The sequence below is a fragment of the Triticum urartu genome, chromosome 4A (assembly GCF_056163025.1).
Source record: "Triticum urartu cultivar PI428250 chromosome 4A, HENAU_Tu73, whole genome shotgun sequence".
NCBI classification, from domain to species: Eukaryota; Viridiplantae; Streptophyta; class Magnoliopsida; order Poales; family Poaceae; genus Triticum; species Triticum urartu.
This window is the reverse complement of record NC_141876.1, coordinates 25,628,146-25,645,635: the sequence shown is the minus strand read 5'-3', so window position 1 is coordinate 25,645,635 and position 17,490 is coordinate 25,628,146. Positions and strand designations below refer to the sequence as shown.

Sequence of the window (17,490 nt, the reverse complement as noted above, 5' to 3'; positions counted from 1 at the left end):
ATAGCACACTAAGTGTTCCTACGGTATTCGGGAGTTGCATAATCTCATAGTCATAGGAACATGTATAAGTTATGGAGAAAGCAATAGCAACAAACTAAACGATCATCGTGCTAAGCTAACAGATGGGTCAAGTCTATCACATCATTCTCTAATGATGTGATCCCGTTAATCAAATGACAACTCATGTCTATGGTTAGGAAACTTAACCATCTTTGATTAACGAGCTAGTCAAGTAGAGGCATACTAGTGACACTCAGTTTGTCTATGTATTCACACATGTACTAAGTTTCCGGTTAATACAATTCTAGCATGAATAATAAACATTTATCGTGATATAAGGAAATATAAATAACAACTTTATTATTGCCTCTAGGGCATATTTCCTTCAGTCTCCCACTTGCACTAGAGTCAATAATCTAGTTCACATTGCCATGTGATTTAACACCAATAGTTCACATCACCATGTGACCAACACCCAAAGGGTTTACTAGTCAATAATCTAGTTCACATCGCCATGTGATTAACACCCAAAGAGTACTAAGGTGTGATCATGTTTTGCTTGTGAGAGAAGTTTAGTAAATGGGTCTGTCACATTGAGAGCCGTATGTATTTTGCAAAAAAAATATGTCTACAATGCTCTGCATGGAGCTACTCTAGCTAATTGATCCCACTTTCAATATGTATCTAGCTCGAGACTTAGAATCATCTAGATTGGTGTCAAAAGCTTGCATCAACGTAACTCTTTACAACAAACTCTTTTATCACCTCCATAATCGAGAAATATTTCCTTAGTTCTCTAAGGATAATTTTGACTGATGTCCAATGATCTACTCCCTTGCCAAAATCATGCTAAGGTATACAATAGGTCTGGTATACACCATAGCATACTTTATAGAACCTATGGCTAAGGCATAGGGAATGACTTTTCATTCTCTTTCTATTTTCTGTCATGGTCGGGTTTTGAGTCTTTACTCAACTTCACACCTTGCAACACAGGCAAGAACTCCTTCTTTGACTGTTCCATTTTGAACTACTTCAAAATCTTGTCAAGGTATGTACTCATTGAAAAATATATCAAGCATCTTGATCTATCTCTATAGATCTTGATGCTCAATATGTAAGTAGCTTCACCGAGGTCTTTCTTTGAAAAACTCCTTTCAAACACTCCTTTATGCTTTATAGAAAATTCTACATCATTTCCGATCAACAATATGTCATTCACATATACTTATCAGAAAGGCTGTAGTGCTCCCACTCACTTTCTTGTAAATACAGGCTTCACCGCAAGTCTGTATAAAACCATATGCTTTGATCACTTTATCAAAGCATATATTCCAACTCCGAGATGCTTGCACCAGTCCATAGATGGATCGCTGGAGCTTGAACACTTTGTTAGCACCTTTAGGATCGACAAAACCTTCTTGTTGCATCATATACAACTCTTCTTTAAGAAATCCATTAAGGAATGCAGTTTTGACATGCATTTCCCATATTTCATAAAATGTGGCAATTGCTAACATGATTCGGACAGACTTAAGCATCGCTACGAGTGAGAAAATCTCATTGTAGTCAACATCTTGAACTTGTCGAAAACCTTTTGCGACAATTCGAGCTTTGTAGATAGTAACATTACTATCAGTGTCCGTCTTACTCTTGAAGATCCATTTATTCTGAATGGCTCACCGATCATCGGGCAAGTCAATCAAAGTCCATACTTTGTTCTCATACATGGATCCCATCTCAGATTTCATGGCCTTAAGCCATTTCGCGGAATCTGGGTTCATCATCGCTTCCTCATAGTTCGTAGGTTCGTCATGGTCTAGTAACATGACTTCCAGAATAGGATTACCGTACCACTCTGGTGCGGAACGTACTCTGGTTGACCTATGAGGTTCGTTAGTAACTTGATCTGAAGTTCCATGATCATCATCATTAACTTCCTCACTAATTGGTGTAGGCATCACTGGAACTGATTTCAGTGATGAGCTACTTTCCAATTCGAGAGAAGGTACAATTTCCTCATCAAGTTCTACTTTCCTCCTACTCACTTCTTTCGAGAGAAACTCCTTCTCTAGAAAGGATCCACTCTTAGCAACAATGATCTTGCCTTCGGATCTGTGATAGAAGGTGTACCCAGTAGTTTTTTTGGGTATCCTATGAAGACACACTTCTCCGATTTGGGTTTGAGCTTATCAGGTTGAAACTTTTTCACATAAGCATCGCAACCCCAAACTTTAAGAAACGACAGCTTAGGTTTCTTGCTAAACCACAATTCATACAGTGTCGTCTCAACGGATTTTTAGACGGTGCCCTATTTAACGTGAATGCAGCTGTCTCTAATGCATAACCCCAAAAGGATAGTGGTAATTCGGTAAGAGACATCATAGATTGCACCATATCTAATAAAATACGGTTATGACGTTCGGACACACCATTACATTGTGGTGTTCCGGGTGGCGTGAGTTGCGAAACTATTCCACATTGTTTCAAATGAAGACCAAACTCGTAACTCAAATATTTGTTTCCGCGATCAGATCATAGAAACTTTATTTTATTGTTACGATGATTTCCACTTCACTCTAAAATTCTTTGAACTTTTCAAATGTTTCAGACTTAAGTTTCATCAAGTAGATATACCCATATCTTCCCAAATCATCTATGAAGGTCAGAAAATAACGATACCCGCCGCGAGCCTCAACACTCATTGGACCGCACACATCAGTATGTATTATTTCCAGCAAGTCTGTTGCTCCCTCCATTGTTCCGAAGAACAGAGTCTTAGTCATCTTTCCCATGAGGCATGGTTCGCAAGCATCAAGTGATTCATAATCAAGTGATTCGAAAAGTCCATCAGCATGGAGTTTCTTCATGTGCTTTACACTAATATGACCTAAACGGCAGTGCCACATATAAGTTGCACTATCATTATTAACTTTGCATCTTTTGGCTTCAACATTATGAATATGTGTATCAGTACGATCGAGATTCAATAAACCATTTATATTGAGTGTATGACCATAGAAGGTTTTATTCATGTAAATAGAACACAATTATTCTTTGATTTAAATGAATAATGTATTGCAATAAACATGATCCAATCATATTTATGCTCAACGCAAACACCAAATAACATTTATTTTAGGTTCAACACTAATACCGAAGGTAAAGGGAGTGTGCGATGGTGATCTTGTCAACCTTGGAATCACTTCCAACTCACATCATCACCTCGCCCTTAACTAGTCTCTGTTTATTTTGCAACTCCTGTTTCGAGTTACTACTCTTAGCAACTGAACCAGTATCAAATACTGAGGGGTTGCTACAAACACTAGTAAAGTACACATCAATAACATGTATATCAAATATACCTTTGTTCACTTTGCCATCCTTCTTATCTGCCAAGTATCTAGGGAAGTTCCACTTCCAATGACCATTTCCTTTGCAGTAGAAGCACTCAGTTTCAGGCTTGGGTCTAGCTTTGGGCTTCTTCATGGGAGTGGCAACTTGCTTGCCATTCTTCTTGAAGTTCCCTTTCTTTCCCTTTCCCTTTTACATGAAACTAGTGGTCTTGTCAACCATCAACACTTGATGCTTTTCTTGATTTCTACCTTCGCTGATTTCAGCATCGCGAAGAGATCGGGAATCATTTTCATCATCCCTTACATATTATAGTTCATCATGAAGTTCCAGTAACTTGGTGATAGTGACTAGAGAACTCTGTCAATCACTATCTTATTTGGAATATTAACTCCCACTTGATTCAAGCGATTGTAGTACTCAGACATTCTGAGCACATGCTCACTGGTTGAGCTATTCTCCTCCATCTTGTAGGCAAAGTACTTGTTAGAGGTCTCATACCTGTCGACTCGGGCATGAGTCTAAAATACCAATTTCAGCTCTTGGAACATCTTATATGCTCCGTGGTGTTCAAAACGTTTTTGAATTCCCGGTTCTAAGTCGTAAAGCATGGCGCACTAAACTATCTAGTCAGTATACCGAGCTTGCCAAAAGTTTATAACATTTGCATCTGCTACTGCAATAGGTCCGTCATCTAGCGGTACATCAAGGACATAATTCTTTTGTGCAGCAGTGAGGATAATCCTTAGATCACGTATCTAGTCCGCATCATTGCTACTAACATCTTTCAACATAGTTTTCTCTAGGAACATATCATAAATAAAATGGTTAAGCTATACGCGAGCAATTGATCTACAACATAGATATGCAAATACTATCAGGACTAAGTTCATGATTAATTTAAGTTCAATTAATCATATTACTTAAGAACTCCCACTTAGATAGACATCCCTCTAATCATCTAAGTGATCACGTGATCCATATCAACTAAACCATATTCAATCATCACGTGAGATGGAGTAGTTTTCAATGGTGAACATCACTATGTTGATCATATCTACTATATGATTCACGCTCAACCTTTCGGTCTCAGTGTTCCGAGGCCATATCTGCATATGCTAGGCTCGTCAAGTTTAACCCGAGTATTCTGCTTGTGCAAAACTGTGTAGTGACTCGACCTCAGACGGTCAAGTCTCTGTGCTTAAGTGTCATCCCTGGATCGGTATGCGGACACATACAATACTCGAGGATTTGTAACAGAGGTAAATCACATGTATAAAGTAACGTAAATACTATTACCTCAATCCATAAAAGCGGAAGTAACAACAAGGTTGTGGATTCCCATCAACACCAACGACAAAGTTGAGTGTAGAAATCGTAACCCTAATGTATCACTTACTCGTCGTAAGATTCCTGCAACATGAGACGTTGCAGCCATGTAGGTCAGTACATTGAATGTACTGACAATTTCACACTGTAGAGCAATGCTGAAATAATGGCTAACACTACATGCATATTTGGCTGGTGGAGACTCTAAGTTTAATTTTGCATAAAGCTAATTTTTCCCTACAACAAAGGAATATATATTTTGTTTAACTACAAAGTTGGTTGAAATTATTGAGAAGGTTCCTCCAACTCAATCCCAAAATAATAATTATAACCCAACAAATTAATTAAGTAAAGTGATGAGATCAACATAATAATTCAAGTACCAGATACTCCAGATGTCCATAACCGAGGACACGACTAATCATGATTAGTTTGTACACTCCGCAGAGGTTTGCACACTTTTCCCCACAAGACTTGATCTCCTCCATTGTATTTCTCGCAATGCATGCTGTTTGAAAAAACGGATGACCGAGATACGTCTTTCCGAAGAAGTCCCCTTAACCGATAGATAGGCCAGTACACCTACAATCCCCTACATCTGCTAGCCCATCATGGAAAGGTTTCCCATAACTTACTCAACTATGCCACAGCCCATAATGGCTTGTGGATACACACGGAAATTTCTAGCATGAATAATCTTATGATCCCTTTGAGCAGGTCTAATGTATAAATACAGAGACTAATTGATAATCTAATTATTCTACCGTACTAGTCTACAAACAATAAACTACGAAAGTATAAAAAATGAAAAATGAAGAAAGATACCTTTATAAGGTAGAGAAAAAACAACTTCGAAGAGAGAGACAATTTTCAGAAGTCCCGCCGAAGAGGATAAAAATATTTTTTTTCTTTAATGAATCTAGTTAAACTAAAATATTCATTTAACCCGAATCGGATGATTTTTGAAAGCTCTATGGATCTATATTTATAGATGGAAAAAAGATTTAGGGGTCAAAGGCTAGGCAATGTGAGATTAAACGTAGACATATCTTTACCTAATAATAAAGCAAATTGGGTTTCTGGTCGTCCATCATGGCATTTTTCAGAAAAGTTTTAGGTAATTCATCCGCGGATCATATTTAAGTCAAACTAATGCTTTTTTAAACCATCCATATCTTTTAAACCGTAACTTCAATTTAAACATGTTATATATGAAATTTGATTAGAAAAATATGTAGAATATGAATATGAGATTATTTTTACCTGTTAAGTATTTTTTAAATATTATTTTGAAATATATTTAAGTCAAACAAATGATTTATAAATTATCCATATCTTTTAAACCGTAACATCGATTTTAACATATTATATATGAAATTTAATTAGAAAAATGTGTGGAATATAAATATGATGTTAATTTTACCTGCTAATTTTTTTAAAATATTGTTTTGGAAGCAAACTTATAATTTATAGCGCAAGATCCATTTTTCTTTCGTACCGGCGGCGATTCCGATTACAAATAAACACCCCACTATAACCATATAGTGAAAAGAAAATATCGATAACTACACATGCATATCTCTGAAAAATATCGCACGGGAAAACAACAGATTTCTTATCGCGAGAGTGAGAGAAAGCGAGAGAGAGAGGGAGAGGGAGGAGAGAGGGAGAGAGAGACGCCTTAGGATTAACCATATTCAAACACATTTTTTTGTTTCGTTTTGTGTGAACATCAAGGCCATCGCCGGCTATGGTGAGAAGGAGGATAAGCGGCAACATGAATATGATGCCTCGCAAAAATAAAGGAGATGGACCTATTGTGGTCTTGAGTGACGGTTGTTGGGTTAAGAGCGTGCGTTATGTTTTCTCTCCCGTTGCAATGCACGGGCTCTTTTGCTAGTAAAAATAAAAAAGAGAAAAACACACGGACTGAAGTGTTCGGCCGACCGGCGCACGCGCTGCAGTTTTTTTGGAATTTTTTTAAGAAAAAAATATTTCTAAAAAAATATTTTGTTTCTCCAAGCATAACTGAAAAATAAATAAAAATAGTTACGGGCCTGTCTGTTGACTATATTGCGCACGTGGGCAACGGATAGTTATAGGCCGCACACGTAGTTTTTTTAAATAGAAACAGAAAAGGAAAAAACCGAATAACGAAAATAAAAATAAAATTTCATATAGGCATAGTATAAATCCAAATTTTCAGAAAAAGATTTTATACAACTTGAACATTTTTCTAGCATTAAATAAAATCCAAAAAAAATTAAATAAAGCAAAGAGTGCTACTGGTTCAATAAAACCCCATAAAATCATTTTAAAAATACCAAAATGATTTCAAATTTATTTCTATCCAATTTTCTACTGTAGGGAATCATTTTACCCTAATTTCCATATATTTTATTTTTGGAAAAAAATAATTTGAGAAAATCCAAATAACTCCAAATTGAAAAATAATTTCAAACGGACTTTAAATTTGATTCTTTTAAACTCCCAACTCATATTTCATATGTTTTGAAGAAGTCATTTCATCTTTTCTCAAGAAAATCATTGAGTTGCATAAAGTTTCAGAATTTGAAATATTTCCAAATGAAATACAAATATTTTCAAAAACCCTTTTCGTTTATTTAAATGGAAGAAGTCATGTCATCTTCACTCTAGGGTTTTGTTGTGAAATGAATTTGAATTCATGGATCCTGAAAGCAAAAATGAAAGTTTGGGAAAGTCCTTTTATTCCCTCTCATTTAACTTTCAAAAAGTTTCAAATTTCACTCAATTTCACACGTCACAATCAGACAAACAATCATAACTATTTATTTAATATATCATTCCAAAATTTAGAATTTTGGGATGTTACAAACCTACCACCCTTAAAATGAATCTCGTCCTCGAGATTCGGAGAGGCTAGCAAGAAATAGGTTAGGTTTGGGGGTCTTCTCAAAATCCATCGATCATCACAGGGGGTCTGGGGTGCTAACACCCTTAGAAGCATGGTTACGGTTTCATGAAAACTCATATACTCCTTCCTTACTGTTGGCAGTGTCGATCTTCTTAGATCTTAAGGATAATTCCTTCTCTAGGCACTTTCGGTAGTGGCATAACCTTTTCCCTCGATTCTTGTGTCCATTCATCTTGGCAAGGTTCTTCCGAGACTGATTCTTCTTAGCTGACAGGTTTGGCGCCAATACTAAACAACTATCAATTCTCATCATGGTCATCAAACAATTTGACTGGGTCCCTACAGAAAATGGGTCTGGGCTTCATTCTCACCGTATGGCCTACGATTGGCAACAGTTGCCTTGTACAAGGGGAAATTGTCATACCATTCAAAGGTTCAATCAGGCTTAATATCGTCGTCTCTCTACTATGGGTAAGTCACTCGGATTTACCATCCCATATAGCAGAGGCGAATAATAAGAGTAAGTCGGCATGGTGATCAATCCATTCCGCACCCAAATCATTACCTTGTATATGGTTTAGTGAATCTCGCATTCTAACACTCGATCATCCTCACAAGCATTGCAGAATTTCTCTTGTCCACGAACTGGGTTCGGAAAAATCCATTGATTCTGCAAGCTAAACAAACATACATCGTTTCTTCACACTCTCTGGTTTTGTGTACCTCCTATAAGTTCGTCTGTTGATAAAGTCGTAACTTCTTCCAGGGTTTTTCCTTCGGCAAGAGTGTGCTTGCTTCTCGGCAGGTCCTGGAGCCTGTGGGTTATGGCCCACATCATCACTTGTAAACCTTGAACTCATCATCGGGGCAACTGCTCGTTATTCCAACATCCAGCTTCCTAGCATTCTTAAATCCATCCAATTGTACTATCTCCCTTCCTTCTATTTGTACCAAACTAAGACGTGATTACTCAGACTCATCATGGAGTTACAATTGCTCCATATTACCAACATTATACTTCCTTTATATCCCAATAGTACTTCATCCCTTCATATTCTTGGGGTATCCCACATATCGAGACAAAACTCATACTTATTTTGTCTCAAGTCCACTCCGTGGAATATCATTATCTTTTCTAGGGGTCAAGGGTCCTCATAGGGTACTACCACCCTTGAAATGCACAAATTCTTCCATAGACCATATTTCTCATATCCTCAAAAATGGTCAAAATCTTTCTTCATAGAGTAACAACTCATAAAATCCAAATCAGCACCAACGATGCTAACTTTATTGATTCTCAAATTACTACAATCTTCTGCATTTCTCACTACATGCCTCAACTCAACACCTGAATACAAAAAGAAATGTTCTCACGACTACTACTATCTTTCTCACAGACTCAACTATTCAACACGCATATCCTCATTGGGACAATCTCTGGCAAATTGCCCCACTTCATTACAATAGAAACATATTACTTCTGACAAGTCTCGAGGTTTCCTTGTGATTTCAAAGCCTCCTTAGGTCCTTGTCTTCCTTTTTGGGCAACCGTTGAAGTAGTGCCCCGACTCCTTGCACCTGAAACAGGTGATATGACTCAGGTCCTTCCTGGAATCCAATGTATTTCTCTCCCTGGACTTTTCCATTCTAATCAGGGCTTCTATTTCCTATGGGTCATATTCTACTTCCTTTGTCGGGAATTCTACTAGGTCCCCATTCAAAAAAATTTGGGAGATGTGTCCTTCTTCTTCACATGAATAGCATGACTTTGTGCAGGGCTTAATTGGGTCTTCTTTGGGTGTGTCCTCCACCTCTTCCTTCATCACAGGTTCTTCCAAAATTTCCATGAGGGCTCCTTTCATTGATTCTTTCTTCTAATGGATGGTTCTTTGAACCACGGGGCAAATGTGAACTGAGCAGGGTAGTGGGGGTCCCTTCACACAAGAAACAAGTAATCTGTCTTGTTGGGCATTCTTCAGTTGGGTGACTTTCTTCACAATGAGGGAATTCATCCTTATTTTCTTTATGGTCGTGTCCTATTTCTCCACAAAGCTTGCATGCACAAGGTTTCTTCATATCATTTCCATAAGGCTTCAACTTCTAGGACACAAGACGAGACCTTTGCACAGTCAACTTAAATTCTTTCCAAGTGGTTACTCCTTTCCATCCATAGATGGTTTGGTACATCCTCCACCAAGTAGCAGCACCTCCTTCAAAGCACTGAAGAGCATGCTGGGTCATATCCTTTCCGGCTATAGTGTTATGTGATATTCCATGTTCTGAATCCATCGGTCCGTCTCCAATTGACTCGTTGGTCCAGAAAATATGAATTCATCTCCATTCGTCCTCTATTGGTTCCAAGGGTTTTGGGGTGAGATAAGAGATATAAGGAGGGATACACACAATACAAACAATTTTTTTTGAAAAGACATAATTTTATTTTGTGGCTGTCGGAAAAAAACATCAAACAAATGACAGCTCACAATCATCGCATCTAACGTAGGTATATAACGGGGTTTGGTCTTCTAAAGGTCCATAAATCTTCAAAGTCACCAAACTCTTCAAGTCTTATTCATGTCTCCAATGGCTTCTTTCGACCGTGCTTGTCCTTCTCAAGTTCTTTTTTCCAGATCATCTCTGTTGACGTGAAGTCTCTCATGACGTCCTTTAATATTCCGGAGTTGCGTTCTAAACTTCTGGGTTTCAACATCCTTGGCATGAACCATGGTCCTACTGTCCTTCAAATCCTGACAAACCTCCAGTATCTTGAAGTTTTGCTCCTCTAGTGTCGGGTGGTAGGTGTGACATATGCCAACGGGTGGCTTATCATTGTGGGAGCCAGTAAGACGTCGCCGGTGCCTGGAAACGGGATGAGGCGAAGACATGCACGCCGGCGAATCTTACCCAGCTTCGGGGCTCTCCGTGGAGATAACACCCCTACTGCTGCTCTGCGGGGTCTCCGCATGATCGCTAGATGAACGAGTGGCTACAAGATGCTCCTTGAGCTGTTTGGCGAGAAGAAGAAGAAGGGCACGGCTAGCTCTCCTCTCCTATCTATGTGGTGTCTAGAACTAGCTTGGATCAACCCTTTGCATGGGTGCCCCGGGGGGTTTATATAGGCCTACCCCCCGGGGGTACAATGGTAATCCGGCTGGGCGTGGGGCCCAGCCGTCTGTGTCTACGCTCGCCGGCCTCTACGCCGGCTGCTGGGTCCCGCCGGCTGCCGGCTCCTTGGTCGACAGGCAGGCCCCACTGTCAAGGGCCTTGTCAGTGGCTGGTTACTGTTGCCTCAATCCTGGTGACGAGGACTTCGCCGAGGTGGGCGTGGCTACAGTGCCGCCGCCCGGCGGGCGATCGCTGTAGCCTCACCCCATCTTGTCTCCTTAATGGGGCGTCTCCTTCGAGGGAGGGGGCAGGCCGGCTGTGGGGAGCCGGCCCTGTCTTGGGCCGACTGGGGGAGGCCTGGCCGCCTTCGGGTGTCTCTCTGCCCGAAAGGGCCCACCGCCCGTGGGCCGCGCTGACGGTCCGTCGTGGGTGGCATCAGGGTCAGCATGGCAACAGTGCCACGCCGGACGGGTCATGGCTACCCCGTACGGCGCACTGTGCCAGGCGTGCTCCGGGTTTCGGGGGTGGCAGGCTTTACTGTAGCCACGCCCTGTCACATCGCCGTTATGTGGATGCAGACTTCGAGGGTACGATCTTGACCGCTTTGTGGGAGCCGGCTTCTTGGAGTCGGCCTTCTTGCGGCCGGCTTCTTGGAGTCGGCCTTCTCGCGGCCGTCTTCTTGGAGCCGGCCCTCCCACGGCTTTCTTCATGAGGGCTAAAGCCGAGCCGCCTTCCGATAGTCGTCCTGGGAGACAGCCGGCAAGGGGAAGGCAGCCCCACGTCTTGGACTCTTGAGGGCCGTATCGGCTCGTAATTTTTTCAGAAGGGCCATGGGGAGCCGGCTAGGCTACCCGTGGTCATTTACTCCGACAGTAGTCCCCGAAGCTGATCGAGCTTCGAGGCTGACAAAGGGACGAGAAGCTGGGTCAGCTTCCTATCCTGAGGAGCCGGCTTTGCTTATGCGCGCCGTCTTCGAAAAGCTCCGTATCTTGTAGGCGGGAACATGGGTCAGCCTGCGAGCTGACCGCAAGCCACCCCGCGGGCCACATGGCAAGGAAAACCTGCCAACGCATGCGCGCGATGGGACGCCGCTGCAGGCCCGGGCCCGCCACTTCTAGGCCTCGGCCCAAGCATGGATCTTCTGCGGCCCACAACGGACCGCTCGCCTTCCCGCGGCGGTTTCATCACGTCATCAGTGCGCAATAATCACGGGACGTGGGGGAGTGGGCGCAGTTGATCCCACGCCCCCCACACCATGCCTCCTCGGTTCCGCCGCGCGGGTCTATAAGTAGGGGGAGGAGAGGGAGCGGCAGAGGCTCGCATGCTCTCCCTCGCCCCACCCTTTCTCACCTTCCTTCTCCTTCCTTCCGCCGCCGCAGCGACCCATTGCCGTGCCGCTCCGCCGTCGGACCTCTCGGTTCCTTCGGTCCCGCCGTAGCGGGGTCGTGCGCGTCTCCGCCGTCGCATCGTCTTGTTCCTCGCCGCGTCGCTCCCATGGCGTTGTCGAGCTCGTGGGACGGCTCCAACATCCAGGAGGACCACGTTGTGTTCCTCCACCGGACGCGGCGTCTGCCGGGCACGAACTACGTGCAGGTTCGTCGTGCGCCGGTGAGGGAGATTTCGCCGGCACCGGAGGAGGGCGAGCGGGTAATCTTTCGCTCGCACTGCCTGCACGGCTTCGGCCTCCCGGCGAGCGGATTCCTTCGCGCCTTTCTTGAGTTTTACCACCTCCAGCCGCATCACCTTACACCCAACACGGTGATGCTACTGTCGGCTTTCGTCACCCTGTGAGGGGGCTTTCTTGGGGTTCTCCCCACTCTCGAGCTCTGGGGAGAATTCTTCCAGTGCAAGCTCAACACCGTTGTCGCGGGCGTGCCTGCCCCCTGCGGAGCCTTCATCGCCATGAGGCGGACGGGCGAGAACAATCCGTTCCCGCCCATCCCGCTGATCCAGTCGGTGAAGCTCTGGCAAAAGTCTTATTTTTACGTGAAGAACGTCGCCCAGCAACGCGACTTCATCAACCTGCCGGCTTACGTAGTCGGCCCGCCGGCTGGGAGGCAACCCTCGTGGAGCTACCGGGCCAGGTCGTTGTCTCAGGCCGGGAAAGCAGCCGTCGCCCGGCTCCGGGTGATGATCCAGTCGGAGGGCCTGACCGGAGCCGACCTGGTGGCCGCCTTCGTGGAGCGCCGAATACTTCCGCTCCAAGGCCGGCCCCACATGATTTGTTAGATGAGCGGCCGCTTTGACCCGTGCCGGCTGAGCACCAGGGAGATGCCTCATGTCGAGGTGTCTTACATGGTGAACTACATCTCCAACTGCAAGCTCGCCGAGGATTGGCGATACGGCAAGGGGCCGTATTCTCGCGCAAACCCCCCGTCTGTTGTAAGTTTTTCTTCTTTTCTTCCTTTGGTAGCCGGCCTCATGATGGCCGACTTTTGATCGATTGGTTTGCCCTCCGCAGAACCCTCTTCTTCTGCCGACGGCCGGGGCCGCAGGGGTAGAGCGCCAGCTCCTCCCCGACCGCACGGTGGACGACGTCGATGATCCGGACCTGGGAGCGGCCGCCATGGAAGATGCCGAATGCGACAAGGCAGGCGGCGCGAGGCTCGGGGCCGGCCTTGAGGACTGGGCGGACGATGACGAGGTCGAAGCCGTTTCGCACCGCCAGCCGGCGCCTGATCATCAAGGCGTGGGCCCGTCTGCCGCGCCGACTGCCCGTGGCGGCGCGCAAAAACGCCGGGCCGTGTCGACCTACTTCGGCAGCCGGCCAAAGAAGTCCAAAGGTTCCACGGCGGCGACCAAGCAGGAGGAGGCGGCCGTGAAGGCGGCCCGCTTCCACAAGGCGGTGAAACAGCCGCAGGCGATCTCGGCGTAAGTGTAAAGCGTCTTGTATTTTTTGTTGTCTTCTTCGATTGAGGCTCTTCTAAACTTTTCTTTGCTCGCCGGGCAGGGCACCGCTTTCCCTCGAGCGAGGTCCTGGCGGCTCCGTAGTCGGGCCGACTGGAGGGTCCTCAGGCTCCCGCCGCGTGGATCCCCGCGCCGACCTCATGGAGGCCACGGAGCGGAACGCACGGGAGGCGCGGGAGGAGCGGGAGGCGGCGGAGCGAAGGACCGCCCAGGCAGCGAAGGAGCAGGCCGGCGCGGCGGCCAAGGCCCGGGCGGAGGCGGCGGCCGCGGAGAGGGAGGCAGAGGCCTCGCGCAACCAGCCTCCGCAGCTCGTCGTTCCCCTCCGCGCCGTGGCCCCCGATATCCCCGTGCCCCATCGGAGGAGGTCGACCGAGATCCACTGGTGATGGAGAGGAGGGAGGACCACGTGGTCTTCGTGGAGGAGGCGCCGCAGACGGCGCCGACTGGAGCGGGCCAAGGCGGCCGACCAGCCGCGGCGCCAGAGCAACCGGCCGGGGGCGAGCCGGAGGCAGGAGCCGGCCTCGAGGTGCAGCCAGCATTTCGCCGGCGCGTAGAGGGAGCTATCTCCGCGTCAGAGCCGCACAGAGCTGCGGGCGCCGGCCGGACGGCGGAGGCCCTGGAGGCGGCCAGCGCCAGCACGTCCGAGTGGACGCCCAGTGGGGGGACGGCCGAGCTGAACACGGCGGCCCAGGAGGTCCGGAACCGGCTTCAAGCCCAGGCCGCCTTGCTGCGGCGATATACCCAAGAGTTCCTCACGACGCGGGCCGTCATCCGGGTGAGCCTTCTGGCCTTGGTTGTTTTGCTTTTTTGATTTCTTCCGTGGGGGCACGTCAGTGCACCCACTGGGTGTGGTCCCCGAGTTCCGAGTCGGCTGCTGAGCAGGCCGCTTGGAACTTACTAGGTCCTGACAACTATCTTATTCTTGCATCCTGTCTGATCTTCCAGGAATACCATAACCTCCGCGCTGCTGCCTTTAACTCCCAGGCTCAGGAGCTGGGCCAGAAGACCGAGGACCTGACCAATAGCCGGAGTGCGTGCTTAGTCTCGTTCATCTCCTGTGAGGGCGCGTCAGCGCACCCACTGGGCGTAGTCCCCGAGATTCGGGCCGACTGCTGAGCAGTCGGGTCGGATCTTCCTTGACGACTTCTTCCTTATTGATTTTTTCCTTTGTCTTCGTGTTTGCAGGAGCCAATGCCGACTTGAGGGAGAAGCTCAGCGGGGCCCAGGCCGCCCTTCGCGCTAAGGAAGCCGAGTGCAACGCCTTAGTCCTGGAGCGTGACCGCTTGACCAAGAAGTTGGCCGACCAGGAGGAGAACCACAAGGCGGCCCTAAAGAAGGTGCAGGACAGCGAGGACACCCTCAAAGCTGAGTTCGAGACCGAAGCGGCGGGCTGGGCTAAGGCAAAACAAGCGTTGAGCGAGGGCTACGGCCGGATTGAGGATCTGATCGATGATAAGCCGCCTTCCTCACTCCTTGCTTGCCCCTTGCCCCCTGATTTGTGCTCTGACTAGTGCTGCTTTTTGTTCTTTGTGCAGACTACTTCCCCGGCTACTCCGTCCTTGCCACCTAGACCATCGAGGCCCACCGCGAGGCGCGCCGGCAGGCGGGGGCTGAAATCGCGTCGGACACAAGCCGGATGCTTGAGGAGCAACTCTTGGCGGTCCAAGCCCGGCTGCAGCCGGCTCACCGCATGCTCCGACGCCTCCAGCGCGTCGGGGCGCAAGTGTTGGCCGCCCTCTGGCCAGGCGAGACGATTCCCCGCACCCCGAGTCGGACTGCCGACTGGCTGGAGGTTGCGGTTGGCCGCTTCGAGGCCTGGAAGGCATCGGCAGCCCGGCTTGGAGCTGGGCGGGCGCTGGACTTCGTCCGAGCCTGGTATCCCGGGCTAAACCTGGACCAGCTGCGCACCTGGAGGCTGGAAGCCGACGAGGAGATGGAGGAGGTGCGACCGGCTATCGCTCAGCATGCCTCGACGATCGCCGAGTGCACTGACATCAGCACCTTTGCTCCTGAGATAAATGACGATGGCGTTGCCCAGCCGAAGGAATGGTTCGGGCTGAACCCGGCAGAGGGCGAGGACTCGGCAGAGGAGATTGCTTCCAGCGATGAAGGCGAAGACGACGAAGGAGAGGAAGGCGAAGACGTCGAGCCGGCCGGTGAAGCGGCCAGCCAGCCTCAGCCTGATCGTGCCTCCAGCAACGAGGCGCGTGCTAGCGCGCCCTCTGCGGGAGGTGGTGATCATGCCGAGGTTCGCCAGCCGGCCACTCCTCCAGCCGGCACTGCCCTCTCTACCGGCCTGCCCGACTCGCCAGTCGCTCCCTTGGCTTAATCTGCCGTCCTTGCTTTTCCTGCTTGTTACCCTTTGAACAATTTTTATTAAACTTGCGTAGTTCCACCCACTAGGGGTGTATTCAAACTATGTTGAATGCTGGCCTTTCGAAGGTATTTCGTGTAAATATGATCATGTGTGTGTTTGGCTTCCATTCGCGTATGCTTTTTATCCTTAGGCTGCTTCCTTTGCCGCCTTCCCCTTTTGGGAAGGCAAGTACTCGAGCTTTCTTAGATTGAAGCGAGGTGAATGGAAGCCGGCCGGCCGGCTACTCTGGTAGTCGGTCGGTGGTGGGAGAAAAAACGGCTTTTGTTATATTAGTCCGTTAGTCCCTAGCCGTTTTTCGTGTGGGCGTCCTTTCCTGCCTTTAACTCTTGCCAGCTGGACAGCCGGTTCTTCGAACTGCGACTTTTGGCAAGAGAAGGCTTGGGTGCCGGCACACTACTTGTCTGACCGCGGGTAGGATTTTTAATATAACTCAAGGCGGCCAGTCCCCGGGCCGACTAGTCGAACCCGGTGCCGGACGAAAAAAGTAAATGTAATGACATGATCATAAGCATGATACTCTTCATTCATAGATAAAAGATGGCAGTCCCCGAGCTCTCCTCGGGGGGCCTATTGTCTCGTACTTAGTACAAAAGTTAGCGTGATACATACTGCATTTCAACTGTAAAATCTTCGGAGGAGGTTGGCGTTCCATGGTCGTTCTGACTCCTTGCCGGAATCATCTCTCTTGCATGCCTTCGGCTTCTGCGCGTCGATCAGGTAGTAGGAGTCGTTGCCTAAAGCTCTGCTAATGACGAAGGGGCCTTCCCAAGGGGCCGAGAGCTTGTGCTGGCCGGCTGTTCGCTAGATCAGCCAGAGCACGAGGTCGCCCTCTTGGAAAGATCTTGGTCTGACCTTCTGGCTGTGGTAGCGACGCAAGCCCTGCTGGTAGATGGCGGACCGACTGAGGGCTAACAGCCGGCCTTCTTCCAGCAGGTCGATGCCGTCTTCTCGTGCTTCCCTGGCCTCTTCCTTCGTGTACATGGTTACCCGAGGTGAGTCGAACTCGATGTCAGTTGGGATGACCGCCTCGGCACCATACACGAGGAAGAAAGGAGTGAAGCCGGTTGACTTGTTTGGGGTAGTGCACAGACTCCAGAGGACGGCCGGCAGCTCATCGAGCCAACAGCCGGCCGAACGTTCCAGTGGTACGACCAGTCGGGGCTTGATGCCGGAAAGGATGAGGCTGTTGGCTCGCTCGACTTGGCCGTTTGACTGCGGGTGGGCAACGGATGCTAAGTCCAACCGGATGCCCTGCGTCACGCAGAAACGTGCCAATGCTCCCTTGGCGAAATTCGTGCCGTTGTCGGTGATGATGCTGTGTGGCACGCCGTACCGAGTTGTTATATCTGCGATGAATGTCACGGCAGTCGGCCCATTCAGCTTCTTGATTGGCTTTGCCTCAATCCATTTGGTGAATTTGTCCACGACGACAAGCAGATGTGTCATGCCGCCGCGCGCCGTCTTGAATGGGCCCACCATGTCCACTCCCCAAACGGCGAAGGGCCAAGTGAGGGGAATGGTC

At 47.6% G+C, this 17,490-nt stretch overlaps 1 protein-coding gene across 1 annotated transcript; it reads left to right on the top strand.

Moving 5' to 3' along the window:
• Window positions 1–15,131: 15,131 nt before the first annotated feature.
• Window positions 15,132–15,982, top strand: LOC147974575 (uncharacterized). The gene has a single exon (XM_087519509.1). The coding sequence runs from the start codon at window positions 15,228–15,230 to the stop codon at window positions 15,918–15,920; it is 693 nt and encodes a 230-aa protein (XP_087375635.1). The 5' UTR covers window positions 15,132–15,227; the 3' UTR covers window positions 15,921–15,982.
• The last annotated feature ends 1,508 nt before the right edge of the window (window positions 15,983–17,490 follow it).

Coding starts and splice junctions, on each gene's coding strand:
- LOC147974575 (XM_087519509.1), top strand. CDS start 15,228: ATGCTTGAGGAGCAACTCTTGGCGGTCCAAGCCCGGCTGCAGCCGGCT.